This window comes from Punctularia strigosozonata (genome assembly GCF_000264995.1).
Source record: "Punctularia strigosozonata HHB-11173 SS5 unplaced genomic scaffold PUNSTscaffold_8, whole genome shotgun sequence".
NCBI classification, from domain to species: domain Eukaryota; kingdom Fungi; phylum Basidiomycota; class Agaricomycetes; order Corticiales; family Punctulariaceae; genus Punctularia; species Punctularia strigosozonata.
Window position 1 is genome coordinate 292,995 of NW_006767440.1, and position 23,019 is coordinate 316,013.

Sequence of the window (23,019 nt, forward strand, 5' to 3'; positions counted from 1 at the left end):
CCCCAGGCAGACTCTAGACAGTCGTTTAGGTTGACGGACGCGGACAAGAGAAAAGTTTCCGGCGCCAAAACCCGTATCTAACACAGCCTCAGATCGACGGCTTCGTGGGGAAACCGGGGAAGGAGATGATGTATGCTCTCCGCCGCGACGTTACGACTCTCTACTCTATCTGCACGACTAGTCAGGACCACCACCTTCACGAGCATGGCATTCAGATCCAGAGTTGTTGCCTTTGAGGAGCTAGACAGCCAGCAAGCGAAGTTTGTCCAGGAATAGTATACATTGATCATGCAGCACCGACATATCATGTCATACATAGATGGATAGGCCTGAAGAAGATACATTGGCAGGATCCGACTGGCAAGGATGTGCGCTAAGCAGCTCTGACCTGATATGCTAGGTTCTCATTGCCGTCCTAGCGTCTCTGGGAAGCTGCTGAGAGAAAGACCAGAGGTTCATCGGGTGTCGATGGTGAGCGGGACTCACGGTCCATGAATCTCGGCTCATGATCTGAGCCTTTAGCCGTCGCAATATTTGCAATCATAAGGTCCAAGAAGGAAACCTTCAAACCGTCCACCGTCATCATCGAGCAATACCGGCCACCCATTGACAAGGTCATCATCGGTATGTCCTCGATCTGCTGCTGATCAGTAGCTAATTAGAAGTGATGTACTCCCCAGAGCTTCCCGCAGGTATGTTAGTACACACCACTCACTCCAGGAAGATGATACAACTCGCTTTGAAAACAGGGCTGGTTGACGACGGCGAAACTGTCGAGGCTGCTGCTATTCGCGAGCTTGAAGAGGAGACGGGTTTCAAGGCGGATCGAGTCATTGAGACTAGTTCTCTGCTTGCCACCGACCCAGGTAGATCAAGCATGCCACTTATGACTGCGGTTTTCACGCTTCTCCCAGGGATGACTACCGCCAATATGAAACTCAGCATGTTGTCAGTCTCCATGGAGGACGATCTGCAAACGTACGATCAAAAGCTGGACGCTGGTGAATTCATTGTGAAGCGTGTTGTCGAATTGGACAATCTCCATGCGGAATTGGAAGAATATAGCAAGAAGGTGCATATATGCCACATGTTTATGATTTAGTTGCTGAGTGATGTGTCAGGGCTGCGTCGTAGATGCGCGACTTCATCACATTGCGGTTGGATATGCGCTAGCTGCAAGATTGAAAACCGGTTCAATTTAATCCAAGTTATTTCCACCGGCAACGGCTTAGTATCACGCAAGGTGACTGCCGTTCTACGATGAGGAATATAAACAAAACATGGTTGCACACAAACTGTATTGTTTCAACTCGTAGTACGTAGCATATGCACGCATAGTTCGGCATTGACTTGGGTGGCTCCCACACCGCACTCCTGCCATGGATAATGATACTACTATAGGGACAGCAGTCGAATGCAATCATGTGTGTCTAGGACTCGGAAACACCATCAGCATGCGCGTCAAGGTAGTGCACTTCTGAGCACGCGCGCAGGCGCGCGGCAGCCTGTTCCGGAGTCAAATCTCGTTGTGGCTCGCCCATCATTTCGAACCTAAGTGATTATTCACAAATGATCGGAAAAAAGGTAGGGACTGACGTACCCAACCAAAAACTTCCGCACACTGGCGCTGCGCAGGAGCGGAGGGCTGAAATGCAGGTGCAAATGGGCGATATCTTGTTCACCATTGCTTGACACACCGTCAAATTCCGCTAGCGATTCGAGCGTAACGCCGCTAGGTGGGACAGGCCGTTGATGGATGCCCATGGAATACGCGAATGAGCACTGGAAGAGGTTGTCATAGCGTTTCGTGAGGCGCGAGATAATCTGCGCAAATGACGCATTCTCTTCGGCGGTGAGGTGTAGAAGAGATGGAACATGGCGCCTGTATGGGAGCACTGGATGAAAGTGACGTTCAGCATAGAACACAGGCTGAGAAGAAGCCAACATGCTCAAAACTTCGAAAGGCCAAGTCGCCCACCAAGGCACAAGGGCCACCCAGTGTTCATTCTTGGCTACGACGCGGCCTTCGTCCTCGGCAACGCCAACCTCGAAATTCGCGTAATCACATAGAAGACAAGGGCGTCCCTCCGGGCCTTTTGGGGCCGATGACGGAGCGACGTCTGAGACTGAGTACTTCTTCAAGTTCGCTAGCTCCATAGCGGGAAGAGTTGGGATTGCGGATAGCGACCAAACTTGACCATGAGGGTGAGGATTCGAACAGCCCATCATCGCCCCTTTGTTCTGTGCGTTATGTTATACCCTCGACGTGGTCGCAGATAATCGCTGGCCCACCTCAAAGATCTGGACGTACTCAATTCCTTCTTGGGCACCACGACCAACATACACCCGCGTCCATTCTTCGATGATGAGTAGTATATCCTTGGCTTCCAGTCTTGCCAGTGTGAGGTCATGCCTCGGATGGAAGATTAAAACGTCGCATCCTCCACTGACGGGCTCAGTGGACAACAGGGGGTGAGGCGCGCTTGGCGGTGCAGGAGCTGGACCAGGTAACACAGCAGCGAAATCGTTTTCGAATACCGTCGTACTGGTGTAAGTTTCGTTCTTCTGTCCACCGGCGCGGGAGTTGCCCGGGCAGAGGTAACAATTGGGGTCGTAATCCGGCAGCTTCGTGGTTTGCGGAGGTTCCGTTTGACCTTGCCATGGCCGCTTCGTACGGTGCGGAGAAACAAGAACGTGCTCGTTCGTGAGCGGGTTGACTGTAGTGATTTGTCAAGCAGCAATGCAGTGAGTGACCAGTGGTGGTAATGGAGGCGTTGCTTACAGCGCCGATGAGGATGTGTACTAGGATCAAAGTCTACCATAGCGGTGGATGGAGGTGGTAGACTCATAGAGGGCGAGGGATTATTATCCATATCTCATCCCCGTGAGCTGGTTACATCTTCGTCAAGAATCAACACGTCCGCGGGCCCGAACGGGCCGATAGCAAAGTCATCATTAACCACAATGTCGGGTTAGGGTCACAGCAGCTGTTCTCAGTGACCACCATGGCCGAGTCTGAGTCAACATACAAACGCCGTCGCATTGAGCGTTCTCCATCTCCGACCTTCAAACTTGAGGACGACACCTATGAACCGTACGTTCCGGTGGCGCAACGACGTAATGCCAAGCTCGCAAAATTAGCCGCTCGGAGCGGTCTCGAGTCAGAGAGGGAGAAAGCCCGGAGAGAACAGCAAGAGCAGGATGAGCGTGAAGACGCATTGCGAGAAGAGGAAAGGCTCCGAGAGAAAGCTCGCAAGGAACGCACTCTTCTCCAGGAGGCTCAAGAGGTGCACTCAAAGAAAGCCGCCGAAGGTATGTGGGGGACAGTATTTAGTGCTGCCCGGAGCTGTCTAAGCAGAACAATCTGTAGATGCGAAGAAGACTACTGAGGAGAAAGCAGAAGAGGCAGACGCTGAGATATTAGCGGCAATCGCGAGCAGGAAAAAGCTAGCCTCCGACCTAGAACTGGCCAAAGGTATTTCCTACACCGAATCACGCAAGACATCGTACGAGTTTACTTCGTTCTGCATGTTAGTCAAGTCTAATTCTCGTTAGATGGCGGCCGCCCAAACACATCAGGGATCGTACCCCGGACCAACATCAACGTATACGCGAAAAACACCACATCATCGTTGAAGGCAACGACCCGCCTCCACCGGTCGAGCGTTTTGCTGTCAGTATCTTCGTCGAAGCTCCGTGACTCGCTCTCTGACCCACATCCAGGACATGAAGATTCCTGAGCCTCTTTTGAAGCTACTGAAGTCCAAGAGGATAATCGAGCCGACGCCTATACAGATTCAAGGCATACCCGTTGCGTAGGTTATACTACTGTGGCTTCTACGACATTTCTCACGAATCCGTAGCTTCTCAGGACGAGACATGATCGGAATCGCTTTCACAGGTTCGGGCAAGACCCTAGCCTTTTGCCTTCCAGTCATTATGACGGCTGCGGAGGAAGAGGCGAAGCTGCCGTTTGTCCGCGGAGAAGGACCCGTCGGCATCATTCTCTGTCCTTCACGCGAACTCGCTACTCAGACATACGAAAATGTCCTCGCCTGGACCGACGCTTTGTCGAGTAATGGGCAATACCCAAAGCTCAACACACTTCTGTGCATCGGCGGTATTTCGATGGGTGAACAGAGTCATGTTCTCAACAAAGGCCTCCACATCGTCGTAGCCACTCCTGGGCGATTAATCGACATGCTTGAGAAGAAGCGATTCACCTTCAACAACTGCAAATATCTCGTCATGGACGAGGCGGACCGAATGATCGATCTTGGATTCGAAGAGGATGTACGAAATATATTGAGCTTTTTCAGGGTATGTCCGATGCTTATGTTGCGACATCGGACGCTGACCGGAGCTCGTAGCATCAACGACAAACCTTACTATTCTCCGCTACCATGCCGAGGAAAATACAAGATTTCGCGCAGGGCTCTCTGATCAACCCCGTACTGGTCAATGTAGGGCGTGCTGGCGCGGCCAATTTGGATGTTCTTCAAATCGTGGAATACGTCAAGCAGGAGGCCAAAATGGTTTACTTGCTCGAGTCCTTGCAGAAAACCGCCCCGCCTGTCATCATCTTCAGCGAGAACAAGAACGAGGTGGATGGTATGCATACAACTGTGTCTTGGCGCCAAACCACTACCTCACGTGCGATATAGATATTCATGAGTATCTTCTCCTGAAAGGAGTGGAGGCTGTTGCTATACACGGGTCTAAAAGTCGGTTCTTCCTCTTATCTTCCCTCCTTGTTTTCGTGGCTTTTCTCCGAAGCATTCTTGCTCATCTTGTCCCAGCCCAGGAGGAACGTCAATATGCCATCAAGGCGTTTAAATCAGGTCAGAAGGACGTCATGGTTGCCTCCGGCGTTGCTTCGAAAGGCCTCGACTTCAACGAGATTCAGCATGTCATAATCTTCACGATGCCGAAGGAGATTGAGGACTATGTTCATCAAATAGGACGAACTGGTCGTTCCGGTAAAACCGGCATCGCCACCACCTTCGTCAACATGAACACACCAGAACAAACTCTGCTTGATCTGAAGTACCTTCTCATGGAGGCAGGCCAGAAGTTGGTGTTTGCGATTATTTCCGAGCTCACTTGCTGAAATCGGTCTTTCTCATAGGGTTCCACCGTTCCTCCAGACCATCGAAGATCCTCGCGTTGCCCAAGGAGGCTCCATCAAGGGCTGTCCCGTTTGCGGCGGTTTGGGTCACGGTATCTCAAATTGCCCCAAACTGGAAGATGCTCAGCGCAGGCAGATGGCATCCCAAAGAGCCAATCACGATGGAGGTGGTTACTAACACTGCTAGCTAGACAATGCCGCTGTATGGCCATTTATGCGTTTCTATGTTCAACGATTGCTTGTACTTGTGTCGCCACGCGTCTCGCCTCACGCACTGACGATCAGCACTTCATTGATGACTTGCGACGATCAGTTTCTCAATATATGTCCTTTTGTTACGATAGAATTGCAAGCACAGCAGGAAGTGCAGGTGTAGCTTGTATGAGTGTCGCGGCGATGAAATGAGTGTACTACAATATTTACCCACGGTATAAGTAACGAAGGCGTCTGGTTATTACTGAGACGCCCAGAGTGGCAACCAGTCCTCCCAGTCCCCCCAAATATCTTCACCGTGATGATCTCCAACATCGACAACGACGGCGGGCTCGGAATGGGTTCGGAAGGGATGCAGAAGTCTGTCGACAATATGCACGGCACCATTGCGGCTCGGTACGTCTTGGACGTGCAACGGCACGCCATTGACGTTGATCTTCGTGATCTTCCGGATGGCGTGACCTACAGGAAGCTTCAACTCGAAGGTGGTTACGTTGACCGATAACGTGTGGTTCGGGAGAAGGCTCGGGAAAGAATGTGAGATGGTCGATATCGGTGAATGGTGTGGCATCGGAAGAGGCGCGCAAGGCGCATGAGGTGGTGGCGACGGTGAATGTTTCTTACCACCGGGGCCAGGGTGCTTGGAACCCGGGGCCGGGCGACGCGGCGGAGGCGTGGGCGGGGGTGGATGCTCGGGAAAGCGCGCTGGAGGGTCCTCTCGTCCACGCGGACCCGTTTTAGCAACGCCTGAACGCGTCTTGCGTTTATCGGACTGCTTGCAGCCGAATGGCCACCAACAGGACTTGCAGCGGCGGCCAGGCCCCCGCTCGCCATCATCGAACGTTCCGGGACCGCGGTTGTTGCCACGCGATACGTCTGCGTGCCGTCCATGCTCCTGGAAGTCAGGCCCACACTCATCCGAGGGAGGGAAAGGAGGGAAATGCCGATCGAGTCCAAGCGCGGCGACGTTGTCTAGGATGGGAAGAAACGCGGAGTCCTCTGCATTGCTGAGATCTTTGCCGCTGTCTTGCAGACCGGAACTCGCGTTGAAGGAATAATCTAACAAGAATGAGTGAAGGGCACCAATGGGCACGGTACACAAACTTACCGGAATGGAATACGAAGTTCGGCACGACATGCAGCTGGAGGATCTTGGTCAAAGCCTTCGCACCCAACGCCGAGAACAGGAATCTCTTGAGCGCAGGCGGGAGGCGGTCGAACGCACGATTGGACGGCGCAAAGAAGGTCACTGTCGAATTGCCCTCGAATTGACCATCGCCGACGTAACGCCAATCCAAGGCGTTGTCGAGGCCTGTGTGCTGGAGAGCGCTGGTCTGCACACAGATCAGATCGACGTCCGCAGTTCCGTAGGCACACTAGGAAACTCACCACTGTAGCAAAAACCTCCGGGAAAGCGTACAGTTCCTGGAATACGGGCGGCGCGAAAGTCACGGGGTCATTGATGATATGGACGATACCTGCGACAAATAGGAGGCTGATTGTGAGACGTCGCGGCAACAGTAATATGAGTCTGAGATCCCGCACCATTAGAGACGACGACGGATCGCACTACGCGAGAGAAGAAGTTGATGGAAGGCTGCAAGATTCCATCAACTCGGACTCGCAGTGCTTCACCTCCTAGAGAACCGTCGGGAAGAGTTAAGTTCGTAGCGTAGGTGGTGTTCTCGTGGAGCTTGTGAACTGGCAGCGATGCCATGATGGTGTTGTAGCGAATCAAGTAGCCAATTATCTGCTTGAAGAGTTTCTTCCTCTCATCATCAGCGACTGACGAGTGTGTTTTGAGGAAAGAGCGGATGTTCAAATCGTCTATATCTGCGATGTCGACTTCGATCGATGTGTCCTCGTCTCGATGACGTCCTGGCCGATGATGAGGACGTTTTGGTAGGGCCCAATTCGGTACAGCGAAGAAAGTGATGCTATAGAACATCCTTTAGACCAACACCCTGCCATATGGAATCACAACTGACTTAGTCGACGTTTGGTTCAACAAGTCAACCGTTTCGTTGTTGAGCTTGACGAGCTTTGTTAGCTTCGAAAACCTAGAGCCAATGCCATTCAGTCTCATACTAGTATAAAATGTGGATGTGCGTACCCTTTGTCCTCGGCAAGGAACTCATAAACCGTTCTGTTTACATGACTCGGGGGAGGACTGCCAGGCGGAGGGCGACGTCTAGGCGGTCTGCCATCGGAGGGGTTCGAAGGCTTGCCCCGGCCATAAGGAGATGAGTCTGCAGGGCCGTCGACCGGAAACTGTTCCGTTGGCGCATGGGCGAACTGGGCATCCTGAGCGTCAGCCAAGATGTCGGTGGACTGTGGGTCTATGTTTTCGGGATATGCCGGCGACCGGGCCACAGCGCCGAGCACCGCGCCGAGCAGGACACTGCTCACACCTGCGTTGCAGAGGAGCATCGCGTACAGAACAAGCGGTGCTCGTCTCCTCGAGGCTCACCGCTTTTATGACCGCCCAGACAGAGGGCACGCCCCCGGCGTCATGCGCAGTGCACGGCCGCCCACTCCATCGGCAGCCACGAGCGGCGCCCGCGGGCAGTCAACTAGAGTTCGAAGTCCGTATGAAGGCAGAATGTGGCAGAACAGACATCAAGAAGACCGAGCATTTCAACCTCCGTATACTGATCAACTTGCCATATATTGCCGACCGCCGTAGTGGGCGCCGATTACATCGTGACCTTGCGTGTACAGTTCGTAGCGTCCGAATGCAAAGGGGAACGAGAGGGGGTCGAATACCACCTCACTCTACCATCTGGCGGAACTTCTCTTGGATTTCCGAATATAAAGCATCAAGATTCTTCTTGATAGACTCCTGCCCGGTCGAAGGGGACTGGAGGTCACGGTCAACATCAGCGCAACTGAATATGCGACTGCGTTCTCACCTCAAACTTCATCTGAGAAAGTTTGTACATCAAGTCGCCTGCCGAGTCCTTGATCTTGTTGAACGTCAAATCACCCTGGCCCACCGCCTTGACCGCGCTGTCGTGGAATGCCACGAAGTTCCGCAACATTGCGCTAGTCTTGTAGAACGGACAAAACCGGTCGTACTCGCTCATGCCGTTCTGCTGCAAAAAGTCCTCCTTCAACATCCTTGCCACTTCGAGCGTTATCTTGTCGTTCTCTCCGAGAGCGCTCTTGCCGACGAGCTGCACGATTTCGGCCAAGTCTTCTTCCTTTTGGAGAATCTCCTTCGCCTTTGTGCGCAACTCGACAAACCCAGGCTCTGTTGCCTCGTAGTGCGGCTCGAGCACCTTCTCGTACTTGGAGTACGATAAGCTCCAGTTGACGGACGGGAAGTGTTTGCGCTGCGCGAGCTTCTTGTCGAGGCCCCAGAACACTTGCACGATACCGAGGGTGGCGGATGTCACCGGGTCCGAGAAGTCACCACCAGGTGGTGAGACACTGTGCAAGACAAAGGGTAAGTTCCCTCGTTCGTTTCAATAACGGTGAGTACTTACGCCCCAACGATGGACACGGTACCCTGGCGAACGGGGTTTCCCAGGCAGGTAACCTTACCGGCGCGCTCGTAGAAACTGGCCAACTTGGTGCCGAGGTAGGCAGGATAACCGGAGTCCGCTGGCATCTCAGCGAGACGACCCGAGATTTCACGGAGTGCCTCGGCCCATCGCGAGGTGGAGTCTGCCATCATCGAAACATTGCTACCCTGGTCACGGAAATACTCCGCGAGGGTAATGCCAGTGTAAATCGACGCCTCTCGAGCGGCCACGGGCATGTTCGACGTGTTGGCGACGAGCGTAGTCCGCTTCATGATGGGTTCTTGGCGATCACCAACCTCCATAGTCAACTCCGGGAAGTCCATTAACACCTCAGCCATCTACCGAGTCGGCAAGGTCAGCGCAGTTCATTTCCGGCAAAGCATATACTCGCCTCGTTTCCACGTTCGCCACACCCGACGTAGATGATGATGTCGCTGTTGGAGAACTTTGATAAGGCCTGGGAGATCACAGTTTTGCCGCATCCGAAAGCGCCGGGGATCGCAGTTGTTCCACCTTGCACGCAGCTGATTTGGGTCAGCAGACGGCGCTATGCCGCAAGACGCGTCACTCACGGGAAAAGCGCATCGAGAATGCGCTGACCGGTCAGAAGTGGGTAATCTGCCGTGTGCTTTTCGGTCACTGGCCGAGGTGCACGGACAGGCCAGAGTTGCATCATCGTGTGCTGGGTCTTCTTTCCCTCGAACTCCGTCTCAAGCACGACATCCTGTAACGGTGTCAGTGAAGGCAGAAACGACCGCGATGATACCATGCGTACATCCACAGCATAGCTACCCGTCTCCGCAATGTGTGTGATAGTGCCCAATGCTCGCGGGTTGAGCATGATCTTGTGCTCGTTGACAAGAGAGTTCTCGTACACCTTTCCGAAAATGTCGCCTCCGGAGATGTGGTCGCCAATCTGGAAACTCCGTGAGCGCTTGTTCGCGACGCATAACGATGGCTTGCCATACTTTGAAGTTAGTCGGTGTGAAATCCCACTTGAGCGACCGGTCGAGGGCCTCTGTATTGATGCCACGAGGGATGTAAATGGATTTGGATAGCTCTTGGATGCTCTACGACAGCACGTCAGAAAGCTGGTCTGAACGGACATGCATACGGTATCGCACACGAAGCGGTCGTTGGATACCGTCAACGATGTTGCTCATAAGACCTATGATTCGTGGTCAGACGGAGGTACGTCTCAATCGTAGGTGAAACGTGCCTGGACCAAGCTCGACGCTCAACGGTTTTCCTGTCCGCAGTACCGGGTCACCAACCGTTACGCCGGAAGTCTCCTCGTAGACCTGAATGGTGGCCTTATCGGCGTCGATTCGGATCACCTCTGTAAGATAGTAATGAGGAGACTGTACGGGTTCGGAGCGGTTGCTGACATACCGCCAACCAATTCGTCGTGCCCTACACGGACGAGCTCGTACATAGCTGAGCCCGTCATGTTCTCCGCGATGACGACGGGTCCGGACACGCCGAAAACCTGTCCGAAGCGAGACTCGCGGTCCTCATCGCTGATCTTCGGGAGGTTCTTCTTCGCGTTGGGGAGTGCGCCGGCCATCGCGCACGGTTATGATGAGGAGGCTGTAATAATCTATAGGGCGGGCCAGGACTCGCTTCAAACGGGAAGCTGTGGCTTAGTCAGGTGAACGCTGACGCGCCTTGCTCACTGACGCGTCGCCTCGAGACTACTGTATCTTCCGTACATTCTCGTTGACCTTGTACTTTCATATCGCTAGCAATGCCGCCGAAAGCGTATGTTATACAGATCCTATCTCATATTATATACTGACTTTGTGTTCGCAGTGACTGGGAGAAGTGTATGTGACCTCCCATTATGATGTTCATGCATCTAACCGGTGTCCAGGGGAGAAGAAGGGAGACGGCAAGGATGACGAAAAGATCGTCGGTGAGGATCACATCTTCAGCGACTCAAAATGCGATATTCTAACAACAGCTTTCTAGCCTTGGACGAGAGTGACATACAGATCCTCAAGACCTACGTACGTGAGATTCGCGTGTTTAGTGCCGCTACCGCTCACGCTGGTTTAGGGTCAAGGTCCCTATGCGGAGCAGTTGAAGAAGATAGAAAACGACATCAAGGAGATTCAGAAGCGTATCAACGAGAAGCTTGGTATGCGCATTCCTTCTCTTAGCGGACTTCGTCCCACCTTCCAGTGAAGCGAGTATCTGATATGCTGCGCAGGCGTGAAGGAATCTGAGACTGGTCTGGCCTCTCCTAACCTTTGGGATCTCCCAGCCGATCGGCAGCGTATGGCGGAAGAGCATCCTCTTCAGGTTGCGCGCTGCACCAAGATCATACCCATGGACCCGAAGGCTGCCGAGGCTGCGAAGGCTCTTAACCCTGCAGGCGCCGCGCAGGGCCAGAAAGGCGCCGACGAGCAGGACAAGTACGTTATCAACATCAAGCAGATCGCCAAGTTCGTGGTCGGTCTTGGTGACAGGGTAGCGGCTACCGACATAGAGGAGGGAATGCGAGTAGGGTGAGCAAATGGACTTCAGTTGAAGAAGCAGTCACAAAATGCTGACGTCGCCACCGAAGAGTCGACCGGAACAAGTATCAAATACAAATCCCATTGCCACCGAAGATTGACGCGTCGGTTACAATGATGCAAGTGGAAGAGAAACCGGACGTGACCTACTCCGACGTTGGTGGCTGCAAGGAGCAGATCGAGAAGTTGCGAGAGGTTGTGGAGACGCCATTGCTCCATGTCGGTGTTCCTCAAATTCTGAGGCCGATCTTCCACTGATGCTCTGCTAGCCCGAACGCTTTGTTGGCTTGGGTATAGATCCTCCGAAAGGCGTTCTGCTATTCGGTCCTCCGGGAACTGGCAAGACTCTTTGCGCCCGTGCGGTTGCGAACAGGACAGACGCCACGTTCATCCGTGTTATTGGGTCTGAGCTCGTACAAAAGTACGTTGGCGAAGGCGCGCGCATGGTCCGCGAACTCTTCGAGATGGCACGATCCAAGAAGGCGTGCATCATCTTCTTCGACGAAGTCGACGCAATTGGAGGAGCCCGATTTGACGATGGTGCCGGTGGCGACAACGAAGTGCAGAGGACTATGTTGGAGCTGATCAACCAACTGGATGGATTCGACCCGCGCGGTAACATCAAGGTGCTCATGGCTACAAACAGGCCCGACACCCTTGATCCCGCTTTGCTCCGCCCGGGACGTCTCGACCGTCGGGTGGAGTTCAGCTTACCCGATAACGAAGGTCGGGCGCATATTCTTCGCATACACGCGCGTAGTATGAGCGTCGAACGCAACATACGATTTGATCTCATCGCCCGTCTGTGCCCCAACACGACCGGTGCGGAGCTGCGGTCCGTCGCCACCGAGGCTGGCATGTTTGCTATTCGCGCAAGGCGGAAGGTGGCGACCGAGCGTGACTTCCTGGACGCTGTCGACAAGGTTGTTCGGCAAGGCACGAAGTTCTCCTCCACGTACGTCTGTTTATGTCTTGGTACCGCACACCGTTCTGATCATGATATCCTATCGCCAGGCCTCTTTACCAGGTTTATAACTAGCGGTCGTTCTCAGTCTGTATATGTTTGTATTTGCAATATAGCTTAGCTTATAATGACGCGGCATCTGAACGTTGCTCTGGCTGAGGTTGAGAGATGACTGAAGGTTGGTTTCCCTTCCGACATGAGGTACTTGCCACTATCATGCTAAGAATAACAAGACTTGAGCAAGACGATGAATGTTGTCTACGATGTAACGAGATCTCATACCCAGATCAAATTCAGACCTCCATATGAAGTGGCAATGCGGTGGGATCTGTAGATCGATGCTTCTTCGATGCACCACCACCACAACGCCCTTACTGAACGCATCGGTGCGGGGTCTGCGTCGCGTACATAGGCGGGGACCGGAACCTCCGTCTCCTGAGCTCACGGCCTTGTTAACAAAGTTCGCGGAGCAACGTAGCAATCCGCTCACCCTATCTGCGCTGCTTTCCTTCGCCGATCCCCTAAACGAGGACTCTGTCCTAGCCTCCGCACGATATGTTCACTCCGAGATCCCAAGGAGACTGGCAAGCCGGGTGCAATCCCTCGAACTGCTCCCCTTCATCGTGGGCACCAACCCGTATATCGAGCATATCCGGGATGCTCATCGCAGGAGCTTCGAAGTCCTCGCGAAACACCCGGATATACGAACGTTGGAGGACAACGTCAAGTATACATCCGTTTTGCAGGATCTGGTAGAACGTCATGCACAAGACATACCACTCATGGCCAAGAGGTAAGACACGACGTCTTCTCGTGTAAGGATTGAGAATGACGTGCCTGAACAGCTTCCAAGAATGCGTGAGGTACATGCCCAGCGGGGATATAGGCGTCTTTCTCGACGGTGCCATTCGCAATCGCATTGCCGTGCGACTCATTGCCGAGCAACATATCGCCATCTCGCATGCACTGCAGAAGGCTCAGAAGCGTATTGGCAACTCTGGTGTAATCGACATGACATGCTCCCCGAAGGGTGTTCTGCAAACTTGCCAAGCCTTCGTACAGGACCTTTGCGAGGCCACGCTTGGATCCAGCCCCTCCATAGTCATCGATGGTCACTCCGAAGCAACATTTGCGTGAGTTCTACGCGTCGGGCGCGCGGAACATAAGTAAACATTGACGTTTTTTAGATATGCCCCTGTGCACCTCATCTACATCCTCACAGAGATACTCAAGAACTCGTTCCGCGCCACCGTCGAGCACCACTATAAACAGCATGGCAGGTCCTACGCCAAACCGCCCCCTCCCATCTTGATCACCATTGCCACCCCTCCCGTTACGAAGGATGGGACCACACCTTTCCTTTCATTACGAATACGAGACCAAGGCGGAGGTGTGGCACCTGCGCACATGCAGAAGATCTTTTCATATGCTTTTACCACCGCCGGCGACACGGGTGTGGGTGGGAATCAAGACGAGATTGGAGGCGGACCTTATGCTGCTCAGCACGTCGGGGGCGCTGCTGCGCTTGATGACCTTGGGTCCGATGACGGGGCTCTATTCGGGGCCATTACTGAGAAAGGGCTGCAAACTGGCATGGGAACCATAGCAGGATTGGGCTATGGTTTGCCTATGAGTCGACTGTATGCCAAGTAGGCCACGATTGCATTCTCGATGGTATCTCGCTGAAGACATCCGTGAACAGGTATTGGGGCGGGTCGCTGGATTTATTATCGTTAGACGGATGGGGTTGGTCATCTTATTCGCAAGTTGGGAATTGATCGCTGATTCAAGCCTTAGGATCCGACACGTTCCTTCGATTGCGATGTCTCGATGCGGCCGGTGACATTGTCATCTAGGTCGACGTAGGCCGTTCGCAACGGTGAAGAATCAGTTCAGTATCTTTCGGAGATTCATCATGTAGAAATCACGAAGATATATGATGTAAGTCATAGTGATGCGGAACTATATTGCGGTGTGAGATGACATTGCGTGCAACGACCCTTGTTTCGACGCGATGAGGCCAGCAGAGAAGAGAAGGATAAGACACTGAAGAAGAAGACTACACGCGGGGGGTATGATGATGAGGAAGAGCCTGCTCTTAGCACCTGAGCTGTATGTTAATCCTAATATCGTATGCGGCGACAGAAAACAACCGGCATGTAACCGGACAAATAGACGAAACGAGGCGAAATCATTATTTGGCAGAAGACTGCAACATTTGATGAGACAACGGCGGACAGAGCGTCATAAAGAGACACTCACTGCGAAGCTAGACATGGTACGGCTGGAGTGGTACGATGCAAAATTCTGCGATTGCGAGGCTCTATACGATCTCGATGAGGCGCCAAGTGTAGAGGTTTGCGGAGTGGCAGCAATCGCGCTGGAGCCTCCGCGGCTCGACCGGGCAGTGAGCGGGGTCGGTGCGCCGATCTGAGATTTCTTGGGGGTTTCCGTAGGCTTGGTGCGACTGCCCGAGCTCAGACTAGGGGAAGAAAGAAGGCTTCTGGCTGCCGACGGCGAAGGGCTGGTAAGTTTCTTTCGGCTGTTGAGGATGAAGGGGTGGCGCAGAGCTTGCTGTGGCTTCAGTCGCCGTTCGGGATCCCATATGAGACATTTGGCAATGAAGTCGACGAAGTTCTCGTCATCGCAACGAAGAACCTGTTGGAGAGTCTTTGTACCAGGGCGACGCCGGCGACCCTTAGAGTTGATGACAGGGCGAGGGGCGCCGCTCGAGTCTGAGCAGGGTCAGAGAAACGCCAGAGAATTGCATCAAAGTCACATACCGAAGAAAAGGCGCTTCCTGCTGCTGCGGTTGATGAAGTCCTTGTCAGGCACGCCAAGGACCTCCATGATGCACGAGAGTTGCTCTTGCTCGTTCTCTCCAGGGAAGATAGGGAAGCCGGTGTATAACTCGGCCAAGATACACCCAAGACTCCACATGTCGATAGCCATGTGGTAGTTCATACCAAGAATCACCTCCGGCGAGCGGTAGAAACGACTTTGGATGTATGTGTATACTGCGAGAGTTGATTATCAGCAATGTAATTGCGATCAAAACAGCACACGCACTCTTCTCGTGCTCGAAGCAACTGCTACCAAAGTCAATAACTTTGATGGCGCTCTTTGCTGGGTGCTTCAATAGAACATTCTGGGTGCGGCGTCAAATATATTTGGGGCGTGAGGCGAAAAGCTTGCCGTACCTCTGGTTTCAGATCGCAGTGAACGATCCTGTGGTGCCGCATAAGGGACAGCGACATGAGCATCTGACTCGTAAACCGGCGGATCAATCCTGTCGTGAATCCCACGAATCCATTGGCCTTGATCAGCTCGTAAAGATTGATACTGAGCAACTCCATGGCAATGCAGAGGTGGCCCCGAAAGTTAAAGTGCTCCGTCATCTTAATGACCTGATGCTTCTCCTCCGGATCCTATGATTCAATATGAGCTCTATACCTAGCGTTATACGGACAACGATCGTAGCAAACCCACCCATTTTCTGAGGTTGTCCAAGATCTTGATCTCAACCATCGCCTGGTGATGGAACCTTTTCTTGTTTCTGATGATCTTGACCGCGACAGACTCTCCGGTGGCATGGTCTCGACAGCGTAAGACTTGCCCGAAAGAACCTTTGCCAAGAGTACCGACCACTTCGTACCGGTAAGAAAGATGATCGTGGTTGACGACGAGATAGTCTCCGCGTTCGTCGTCGTAGCCGTGGTTGTTCGTAGAGTCCTCGGTAGTGGCCGGTTTTTTCTGACTACGAGCCCCAATGAAATATACTGAGGGGTAATCCAGTATTTCCTGTCGCTCATATTGGGACAGATACTTGACCTGACTGCTGTTGAGAACATCTGATAGGAAATTCAGGGGCAGTGTCCATATTCCGTGCGAAACGGCTTACCTTCCGGCGACACAGGCTTGACGGGTGTGGTAGGCTCCGGAAACTTCAACATGTCGTTGACTTCTTCAGGGGACGCGCCGGCGGCGAGCTTCTTCGCCTGCTGTCGTTTGATGTACTGCATCATCTCTTCGTCGCCAAGCATCTCCTCCTCATCTACCGAGCTGGGTGCAGGCGACGGCGTTGAGAGTGACTGCCTGCTCGAAGCGGCGGACGCCAGGTGTCCGGTGCTGTGCGTTGACTTCTCGAGGTCGCTGTCATGGCGGCGGGCAGCAGACAGCGAGACCTTCGGGCTAAGGAGTTTGAGCCCCTTTGAGGGCGACAGTGCAAAGGAGCGGTGCTTCGTCTCCGTGGGAGCCGCTGTTGAGAACGAAGCCACTGAGCCGGTGGAAGACTTGCGAAGGCCTGAGAAGGATATAGATTCCCTGTTAGACTTGCGCGGGACACCGCTGACGGTGGAAGAGCCCTGTGGTGCGGAGACCTGTCGGGGAACACGAGTAAGAGGCTGTGATGGCGATACTCGGACTGAAAGCCTGGTGCCAGCTGTGGGCTTCGCGGACGGGGCGGATGGCTCGTCGTTGTTAGGTTCCAAGACCCCGAACTCATTGGTGGTCCCGCTGGGCGTGGGGGAAGGCTCGGTAGAGGCCGCCGCCATAGCACCAACATTAAGGCTCGTTCTACGGCTCGTAGCTGACGATGGGATGGTACCCTTCATCGTCGGAGACGGAATGCCGGATGTACGGCTGGAGATACGGGGTATTTTGGTCGGTGTCTCCTTCGGAAGACCAGAAGTAGAGTTGTTCAGTGCTGACGGCGGAAGCTCCCTGGGTTCCTTCTGCGGTTGCGTGTTGATGCCCACAGATGGGGATCCAGCGATGGTAGGCAGCTGATTGCGGCTGCTGCGCAACGAGGTGTCCGATTGCTTGTGCATCGAGCTGATTGTCTGAGACGTAACGCGGGAGCCGCTAGCAACCTTCGCGCTAGGTCCATTGCTAGACGACACAGACGACTTCAGGTTAGCGACGCGCTGAGCAGTGTCCCGAGGGAGCGGCTGCACTTGCATTGGCGGGAGCGTCACCGGCTTGACCGCCTTTTTGGCATCAGTGGCGGAAACAGTCTACGAAAGTAAGGTCAGGACTGACTGACAGAATAATAAGCATGCAGCTGTTACCTTGCCTCGCTTCCTGCCCATCAACACCGAGATGCGGCTTTCGCTCCTGTCCTTGTCATCCTTCTTCTTCTCCTTGTCAGACTTCTCTCGCGACTTCTCCATGCTTCGACGGTTATCCTTCTCCGGGAAGTAGTCGCTCTTATCTGAATGCAGACTCTTTCTCGAGCTGGAGCCCTTGAGCAGCGAGCCCAAGCTAAGCACAGACGACTTCTTGTGTGCCGACGCAGAGCCGGGTGTTGAAGGCGAGGAGAGCGAGTTGTCAACGAGAGGAGGAACGGCAGGCACCACGGTCAGTCGACGGGATGCCGGAGCGGTTGATGTCACCGAAGGCGAATTTGACCGTTGCGCACCAGCGGCGGGCTGGGCCTTGATTGATTGTGAGGACGATCGACGGAAGAACGGGATCGAGCTCGGTGTCAATCGTTTCGACGTCTGCCGCCGCACAGACGATGAAGACGGGCTCAGCGGTCCCAAAGTGGTGTCCTGTACGCCGCCTTGCGTGTGGTGGCTGGCACTCGACGCGGTCTCCGTCCGGCTTGGCGCCAGCCTATCCGAGCTCTCGTTCTTCGATTGTGCGACGGGCAGCGAGACGGCGGGTGAGAGAGGACCTCTTGCACCGGAGGAACCGATCGAGGACATGGACGCTAGCGACGCTGCCGAATCCATCGCCTGGGGCTGCGCCCAGGAGCCCCTCTTCGATGAGGCGCCGCCCGGAGACAAAGCTTCGTCCGCCGACCCAAAGCTGAACGCGCCGCCGTCCGACGTATACACCTTACCCTGCTCCGGTTGCTGCTTCTGCGCATTCGCGGCTGCCTTGGCCCTCTCCCTCTCCCTCTCCTTGGCGCTAGGGGTCTTCATTCCCAGCCCTAGCGCGTTGAAACTCCATTTTCTTGACGGAGACTTCATCACCGCTGGAGCGGAACCTACCGCGAAGTCTTGCGCAGGCTGTTGCTGTAATTGAGGCGTTGACGGCTTTTCCGGCATAGAGGTCATCATCGGCGGAACCTCCAGCAACACGGTCCTGTCCGGATCAGCATCCTCTACTGAGGCCTGCGCCTCGGCCTGCTGCTCCTTCTCCCTCTCCCTCTCCCTCTCCCTGTCCTTCCGGATGTCTTCGGCTCCCGGCAGACCCGGGAAGCTCATGCTGGCGGAGCTCTGCGGCGGACTCCTGAACCCGCTCAGATCCTTCGGTAGCGGTGGGACGGGAGGCACCCGCTCCCGCTCGTCCTCCACACCAACCTCTCCGCCCACACTTCCACTGCCCACACTGCCAGCGCCAACGCTCACGCTGCTCCCATATCCATGCCCGTGGGCTAGCGCAGCCGCCCGGTCCTTCAAAGACGCCACATCGGAGGAATGCACGCTCGTGTCGCTGCCGTTGCTGTTCCGCCTAACTAGCAGCTGCGCCGAATCGCGCGAGCTGCCCGTGGTGCCCGTGCCCGTCGTCGTGCCCGTGTACATCGTCGAGCTGGACGAGCCCCTCTTCGCCGCGAAGCTCGACCGCGCGCTCGCGGTGCCCGTCTTCTTCAGCGCCGACTTTTCCGGACCCGAGGACGACATTTCCTCGCCGCCCGACTCCATGTGCGGCTGCTGTTGCGAGGACACTTGCTGCTGCGCCGGAAGCTGTTCCTCGCGCGGTCGCGGCGGCATGCTCTCCCGCAGATACCCATTGCTCTTCCTCCGGTTCGCCTTACCGCCCTCCACGCCGATCCCCTCCCACTGCACGCCCGCCATCTTTCCTGGCGTCCCCGGACGACTCGAGCTGCTCGGCCTACTTCCAATAGACGTCCGCGCTCTTGCGCTCTTGCCCGATATTCCGTCCAGCTTACGCAGCGCCTCGGCCGTAGCTTCGTCGTCGAGCGCCGACCAGCCCTCCTGCGTGCCCCGGAGCAGCGACTGACCCACGTTGGGGGAGCTATGGACGGAAGGTGGTCCAGCAATTGGGTCCTTGGAAGTAATGCTGTTGGAGTGCCGGAGGAACTGCTGGATGGACGACGTCGAGGGCGACGGCGGTAGGTGAGAAAAGTCCGAAGTCTGGCCGCGCCGGTGCGGCCGCTCGCCGTGGTTGGACGAGGACGAGCTTGCAGATCGGGCGTGCTTTGGCGGGCCGCTAGTCCTTGTGCCGCTCGAGAGGGTCAGTCCAAGGCTCTCGCGACGGCGCTCGCGAACCTTGTCTCGCGGAGAGGCCGTCGTCGTGGGCACGTTCACACTACGGTGTTTACGTAATGTGGTCTTCTCGTCGTCCTTGTCGTCGCTCCTCTCATTTTTGGGCGTGGAAAACACGGGATCGTCTTGAACGGTCGTGCCGATGTTGATAGTGGTACTGTACCGAGCCACCCCCAAAGGGCTGCTAGACAATTCCTGTGAGGTCTTCTGTCGCAGCCTCTGCGACGTCCTGATGGAAAACGGCGATTCTCGCGATGGCTCCGTTGGCACGGCCGAACTTGACGTGCCGGTGCGTTCAGCCCTCCGCGATTGCGGGCTGAAGATATCTTCGGTGTGCGGCTTGCGAGGGTAAAGAATCTCCTCTCCACCGCTCTCGTCCGCGATAGAAGGCCGCGTGCGCAATGGCCTCGGGGGTTCAAGAGGTTCCTTCATGGAGATATGAGCGATCAAACGCTATCAATGTGATTAGAGATTACCTCGTCGGGCTTCTCCTCGGGCTCGCCGTCGATCGCCTCTATCGTCCACGGACTATCGGGGTGATCGACCTGCTCGGGCTCATTCCCGAGCTGCTGGTCCTCATCCTCCTCGCCAACGTCCTCCATCCTCTGGTGCGCCGGCTCCTCCGAATGGCTCGAGTAATGGGAGCGTGCCCAGCGCGGTGTGGCGAGCTCGCCGACGCCGACGAGACCCCTGCGATCGATGGACGCGCCGTCGCGGGCGGGAGTAATCGGCGCGCTGGGAAGGGGCGGGTCAGGCGTGACGCTCTGCGCGACGCCGAGATCGGGCATGGTCGAGATGTCCGGCATGGGTGGGAGCGGCGACTCGGCGGGCGTGTGGACGCTGAAGTAGTACGGGTCGAGGGAGGACGTCGCAGAGGCCGGGCGCGGGGCTTCGGGTTCGTGCTCTCGCTCCGCGGCCGGGGCGACGGAGATGTGCACGCTGGGCTGTTGCGCGCACAAGTTGGTCAGTCGGTGGCATGGTATCGCATGCTAAGCGCGGGCAGGGACAAACCTGGTCGTAGTGGCGATGCTGCTCCGTGCGGTAGTCGTGGTACTGAACGTCGTTGTCCGAGGCGGCTTTGGGGTCGATGGCGTCTATATCGAGCGCGGGTGGCCGGTCTCGTTTCCTTACACGTCCGTGGTCGAGCGCCGCCTGCCCGAGGCGGGGCGAGGGGGGCGCAGACATCGCGGCGCCACGCAGGTGACGCTAACGAGAGGAAAAGAGAGCGAGAGGAAAGAGAGGAAAACGGGAGACAATGTCGAGCGACGAGCGCTTGGCGTGTTCGTGTCGGCGGGGACGAGCACAAGGGCGGGTGTCAATGTTTGGCTGTATTTGGCAGCAGTGGCGCCGTCACGCTGGGCAGCGAGCACTGATATAACATTGAGCACTGATTCTCTGGCGGCCCCTAACTTTGTCCTGCTGCTCGTCTCCAAAGGGCACCTCTGGCCCGTGAACTCGGTCAGGCCGATCAAGTTGGTCACGTATTTACCGACGGGCGAAATGCGTGACGCCGCCGACGAGTAAGCGTCTTATCGGCCCTGCGAAAAAAATCCGCGCAATTAGGCGAGAGGGCTTATATAGCCCGACCTCTGCCGGAGTTTCGCTGAGCGCGTGCCCCTCTCTTTCACCTTCCGCCTCGGAGACCAATCCTCCAACTCAGCTCGTCCCGTTGCCCCAGCTCAGCGAGGCACGCGTCGTCCCCAAAGCACAAAGGGTTAGTTGATCGGTCCCCTTTGTTCGCTTTCGCTCACGCCGAGGATGGCGTTTCGTACAGCATCCCCAGCGCGCGTCTAGCATCCCCCTCCGGTCCGTCCGACCCCCACGTGTGCAAAAGAAGGAGCAGGCGTGCTAATTAACGCCAGCTTTCAGCCTATAACACCATCTTCTCCCATGACGGACGTTCGCGGCAGCCCCGATCCCGCCCCCGGTCCAGACGCCCCCGACGGCGCTCCAGCGGCCACGGACGGCGACAACTCGAATAACAACGACGGCAGCGGCGCCAGCATGGGCACGAGTAACGGTTCCAGTGTCCCGGCCACGGGCGGCACGGGCGCTTCCTACCCCGGCATGCCCATGCACATGTACGGCTTCCCCCCGCCCATGGTCTCCACCCAGCCCCTCCGGTCGAAACGGCGCCAGGTCAAGAACGCCTGCACCAATTGTCAAAAGGCTTGCAAGAAATGTGACGACGCTCGGCCATGCCTCCGGTGCGTCAAGTACGGTATCTCCGACGACTGTGTGGACTCGCAACGCAAGGAACGGAGGAAAGGTTTGAAACGGGGCCCTTACAAGAAGAGAGATGGAAAGGGTCGGTCTTCCATCCGTGCCATGTACTCAACAACGTTAACGCCATGCACAGGGGCCTCAGCTGTTGAGCAACCCGAGGCCGCCCTTGCTCAAATGATCCCTGCCCCCATCCCTCTTCCTGCGCCGACCGGTAGCCCGCATCATCCGCACCACCCACAGCCCGCGCCTCTGTCGTACATGACGCCCGTCGGATATCCGCCCGCCATGTTCCCTCCGATGGCACAGATGTCGCCGCCGCCACTCCTACCGCCCCCCGGATCAAGCCCTAAACCCAACGGTGGTGGAAGCCCCGAGCACCAGTCTTCGCCCGGTCATCATCAGCACGGCCAGCACCCGCACCACCAGCCACCTCCAGCAGCGGCATACTACCCGCAATTCTACATCGCGCCGCTGCCTGCGCACCCCCCTCCGGACGGCACTGACCAGGGACAAGCGCCTCACCCGGGGTACCCCCAGCAATTCTTCCCTACGTTCCTCGCGGCCCCCTACGGGCACCCGTACCCGTACATGATGCCACAGGCGCGACCCGGCGAGGGCCCGCTTCCCCTTCACGCTATGCCGGCACCGATGGGAGGCGCCTATCCGCCGCAGCCGCCACCACCACCGGTGTATGCTACGAAGCCTTCGCCACCGGGCCCCACCGACAACAGCAGCGGCAGTGTAAGCCCTGACAGACGGGACCAGGTCAACGGGACCCGGTCGGCTTGAATTGAATGTTTACAGAACGATTCGAGGGCACCAAGCCATTATAATGTGTACAACTAGTATTCTCTCTGGGGGTCTCGGTCACATCGACTATTCATCTACGTGTTATGCGATGCTTTCTTGATTGTACAGTGCTCACGTCTCCTTTCCGTCTCCGTGTAAATTGAATGATCGTGCTATGAGCGGTATACTTAGTTTAGTGTATCGCTGTGCACCATGTACATCCGCTTGTCTGGACCGCTATGAATATACGCGTGGATTTTTCTTGGATCATAGCATACAAAGCGCGTATAAGATACGAACGAGAAGACGTGTCATATGTCCCCCCTTTGCGTAATCTTGGGAAGTGTGAGCGTTCCACCTGCGGCTATCGCGAACGCAAATCAAGACGCGACGGCAGACCGTGCAGATGCCAGAAGAC

The 23,019-nt window shown here is 55.6% G+C and overlaps 8 protein-coding genes across 8 annotated transcripts; 4 read left to right on the top strand and 4 right to left on the bottom strand.

Moving 5' to 3' along the window:
• Window positions 1–204: 204 nt before the first annotated feature.
• Window positions 205–1,202, top strand: PUNSTDRAFT_135150 (uncharacterized protein; the record flags this gene model as incomplete). Its single annotated transcript, XM_007384671.1, has 8 exons — window positions 205–260; window positions 320–368; window positions 420–471; window positions 523–624; window positions 663–692; window positions 750–866; window positions 915–1,072; window positions 1,122–1,202. The coding sequence occupies 8 exons, from the start codon at window positions 205–207 to the stop codon at window positions 1,200–1,202; spliced, it is 645 nt and encodes a 214-aa protein (XP_007384733.1).
• Window positions 1,203–1,430: 228 nt separating this feature from the next.
• On the bottom strand, window positions 1,431–2,822 carry PUNSTDRAFT_70140 (galactose-1-phosphate uridylyltransferase; the record flags this gene model as incomplete). The annotated part of the gene is made up of 4 exons (XM_007384672.1): window positions 1,431–1,551; window positions 1,601–2,241; window positions 2,293–2,717; window positions 2,783–2,822. The coding sequence occupies 4 exons, from the start codon at window positions 2,820–2,822 to the stop codon at window positions 1,431–1,433; spliced, it is 1,227 nt and encodes a 408-aa protein (XP_007384734.1).
• A 183-nt stretch (window positions 2,823–3,005) lies between these two features.
• PUNSTDRAFT_120944 (DEAD-domain-containing protein) lies at window positions 3,006–5,459 on the top strand (the record flags this gene model as incomplete). The annotated part of the gene is made up of 9 exons (XM_007384673.1): window positions 3,006–3,312; window positions 3,371–3,506; window positions 3,556–3,673; window positions 3,724–3,815; window positions 3,864–4,320; window positions 4,371–4,611; window positions 4,665–4,724; window positions 4,800–5,073; window positions 5,129–5,459. 9 exons carry the CDS (start codon window positions 3,006–3,008, stop codon window positions 5,304–5,306), a joined length of 1,863 nt encoding a protein of 620 aa, XP_007384735.1. The 3' UTR covers window positions 5,307–5,459.
• A 123-nt stretch (window positions 5,460–5,582) lies between these two features.
• On the bottom strand, window positions 5,583–7,771 carry PUNSTDRAFT_45170 (uncharacterized protein; the record flags this gene model as incomplete). Its single annotated transcript, XM_007384674.1, has 6 exons — window positions 5,583–6,400; window positions 6,450–6,675; window positions 6,731–6,819; window positions 6,887–7,278; window positions 7,330–7,401; window positions 7,455–7,771. The coding sequence occupies 6 exons, from the start codon at window positions 7,769–7,771 to the stop codon at window positions 5,583–5,585; spliced, it is 1,914 nt and encodes a 637-aa protein (XP_007384736.1).
• A 340-nt stretch (window positions 7,772–8,111) lies between these two features.
• On the bottom strand, window positions 8,112–10,435 carry PUNSTDRAFT_114139 (V-type ATPase; the record flags this gene model as incomplete). The annotated part of the gene is made up of 10 exons (XM_007384675.1): window positions 8,112–8,201; window positions 8,254–8,773; window positions 8,830–9,206; window positions 9,260–9,392; window positions 9,441–9,592; window positions 9,644–9,784; window positions 9,837–9,938; window positions 9,993–10,036; window positions 10,088–10,207; window positions 10,261–10,435. 10 exons carry the CDS (start codon window positions 10,433–10,435, stop codon window positions 8,112–8,114), a joined length of 1,854 nt encoding a protein of 617 aa, XP_007384737.1.
• A 152-nt stretch (window positions 10,436–10,587) lies between these two features.
• PUNSTDRAFT_103664 (26S proteasome subunit P45) lies at window positions 10,588–14,207 on the top strand (the record flags this gene model as incomplete). The annotated part of the gene is made up of 13 exons (XM_007384676.1): window positions 10,588–10,629; window positions 10,681–10,694; window positions 10,742–10,783; window positions 10,840–10,877; window positions 10,927–11,008; window positions 11,081–11,378; window positions 11,438–11,606; window positions 11,657–12,342; window positions 12,764–13,144; window positions 13,197–13,484; window positions 13,539–14,000; window positions 14,054–14,097; window positions 14,149–14,207. The coding sequence occupies exons 1-13, from the start codon at window positions 10,616–10,618 to the stop codon at window positions 14,205–14,207; spliced, it is 2,577 nt and encodes an 858-aa protein (XP_007384738.1). The 5' UTR covers window positions 10,588–10,615.
• Window positions 14,208–14,545: 338 nt separating this feature from the next.
• PUNSTDRAFT_45173 (uncharacterized protein) lies at window positions 14,546–20,771 on the bottom strand (the record flags this gene model as incomplete). The annotated part of the gene is made up of 10 exons (XM_007384677.1): window positions 14,546–14,560; window positions 14,614–15,086; window positions 15,135–15,368; window positions 15,421–15,499; window positions 15,552–15,779; window positions 15,841–16,202; window positions 16,253–17,366; window positions 17,421–20,012; window positions 20,063–20,530; window positions 20,598–20,771. The coding sequence occupies 10 exons, from the start codon at window positions 20,769–20,771 to the stop codon at window positions 14,546–14,548; spliced, it is 5,739 nt and encodes a 1,912-aa protein (XP_007384739.1).
• A 545-nt stretch (window positions 20,772–21,316) lies between these two features.
• Window positions 21,317–22,601, top strand: PUNSTDRAFT_126629 (uncharacterized protein; the record flags this gene model as incomplete). Its single annotated transcript, XM_007384678.1, has 3 exons — window positions 21,317–21,392; window positions 21,456–21,894; window positions 21,946–22,601. The coding sequence occupies exons 2-3, from the start codon at window positions 21,477–21,479 to the stop codon at window positions 22,599–22,601; spliced, it is 1,074 nt and encodes a 357-aa protein (XP_007384740.1). The 5' UTR covers window positions 21,317–21,392; window positions 21,456–21,476.
• Between the last annotated feature and the right edge of the window lie 418 nt (window positions 22,602–23,019).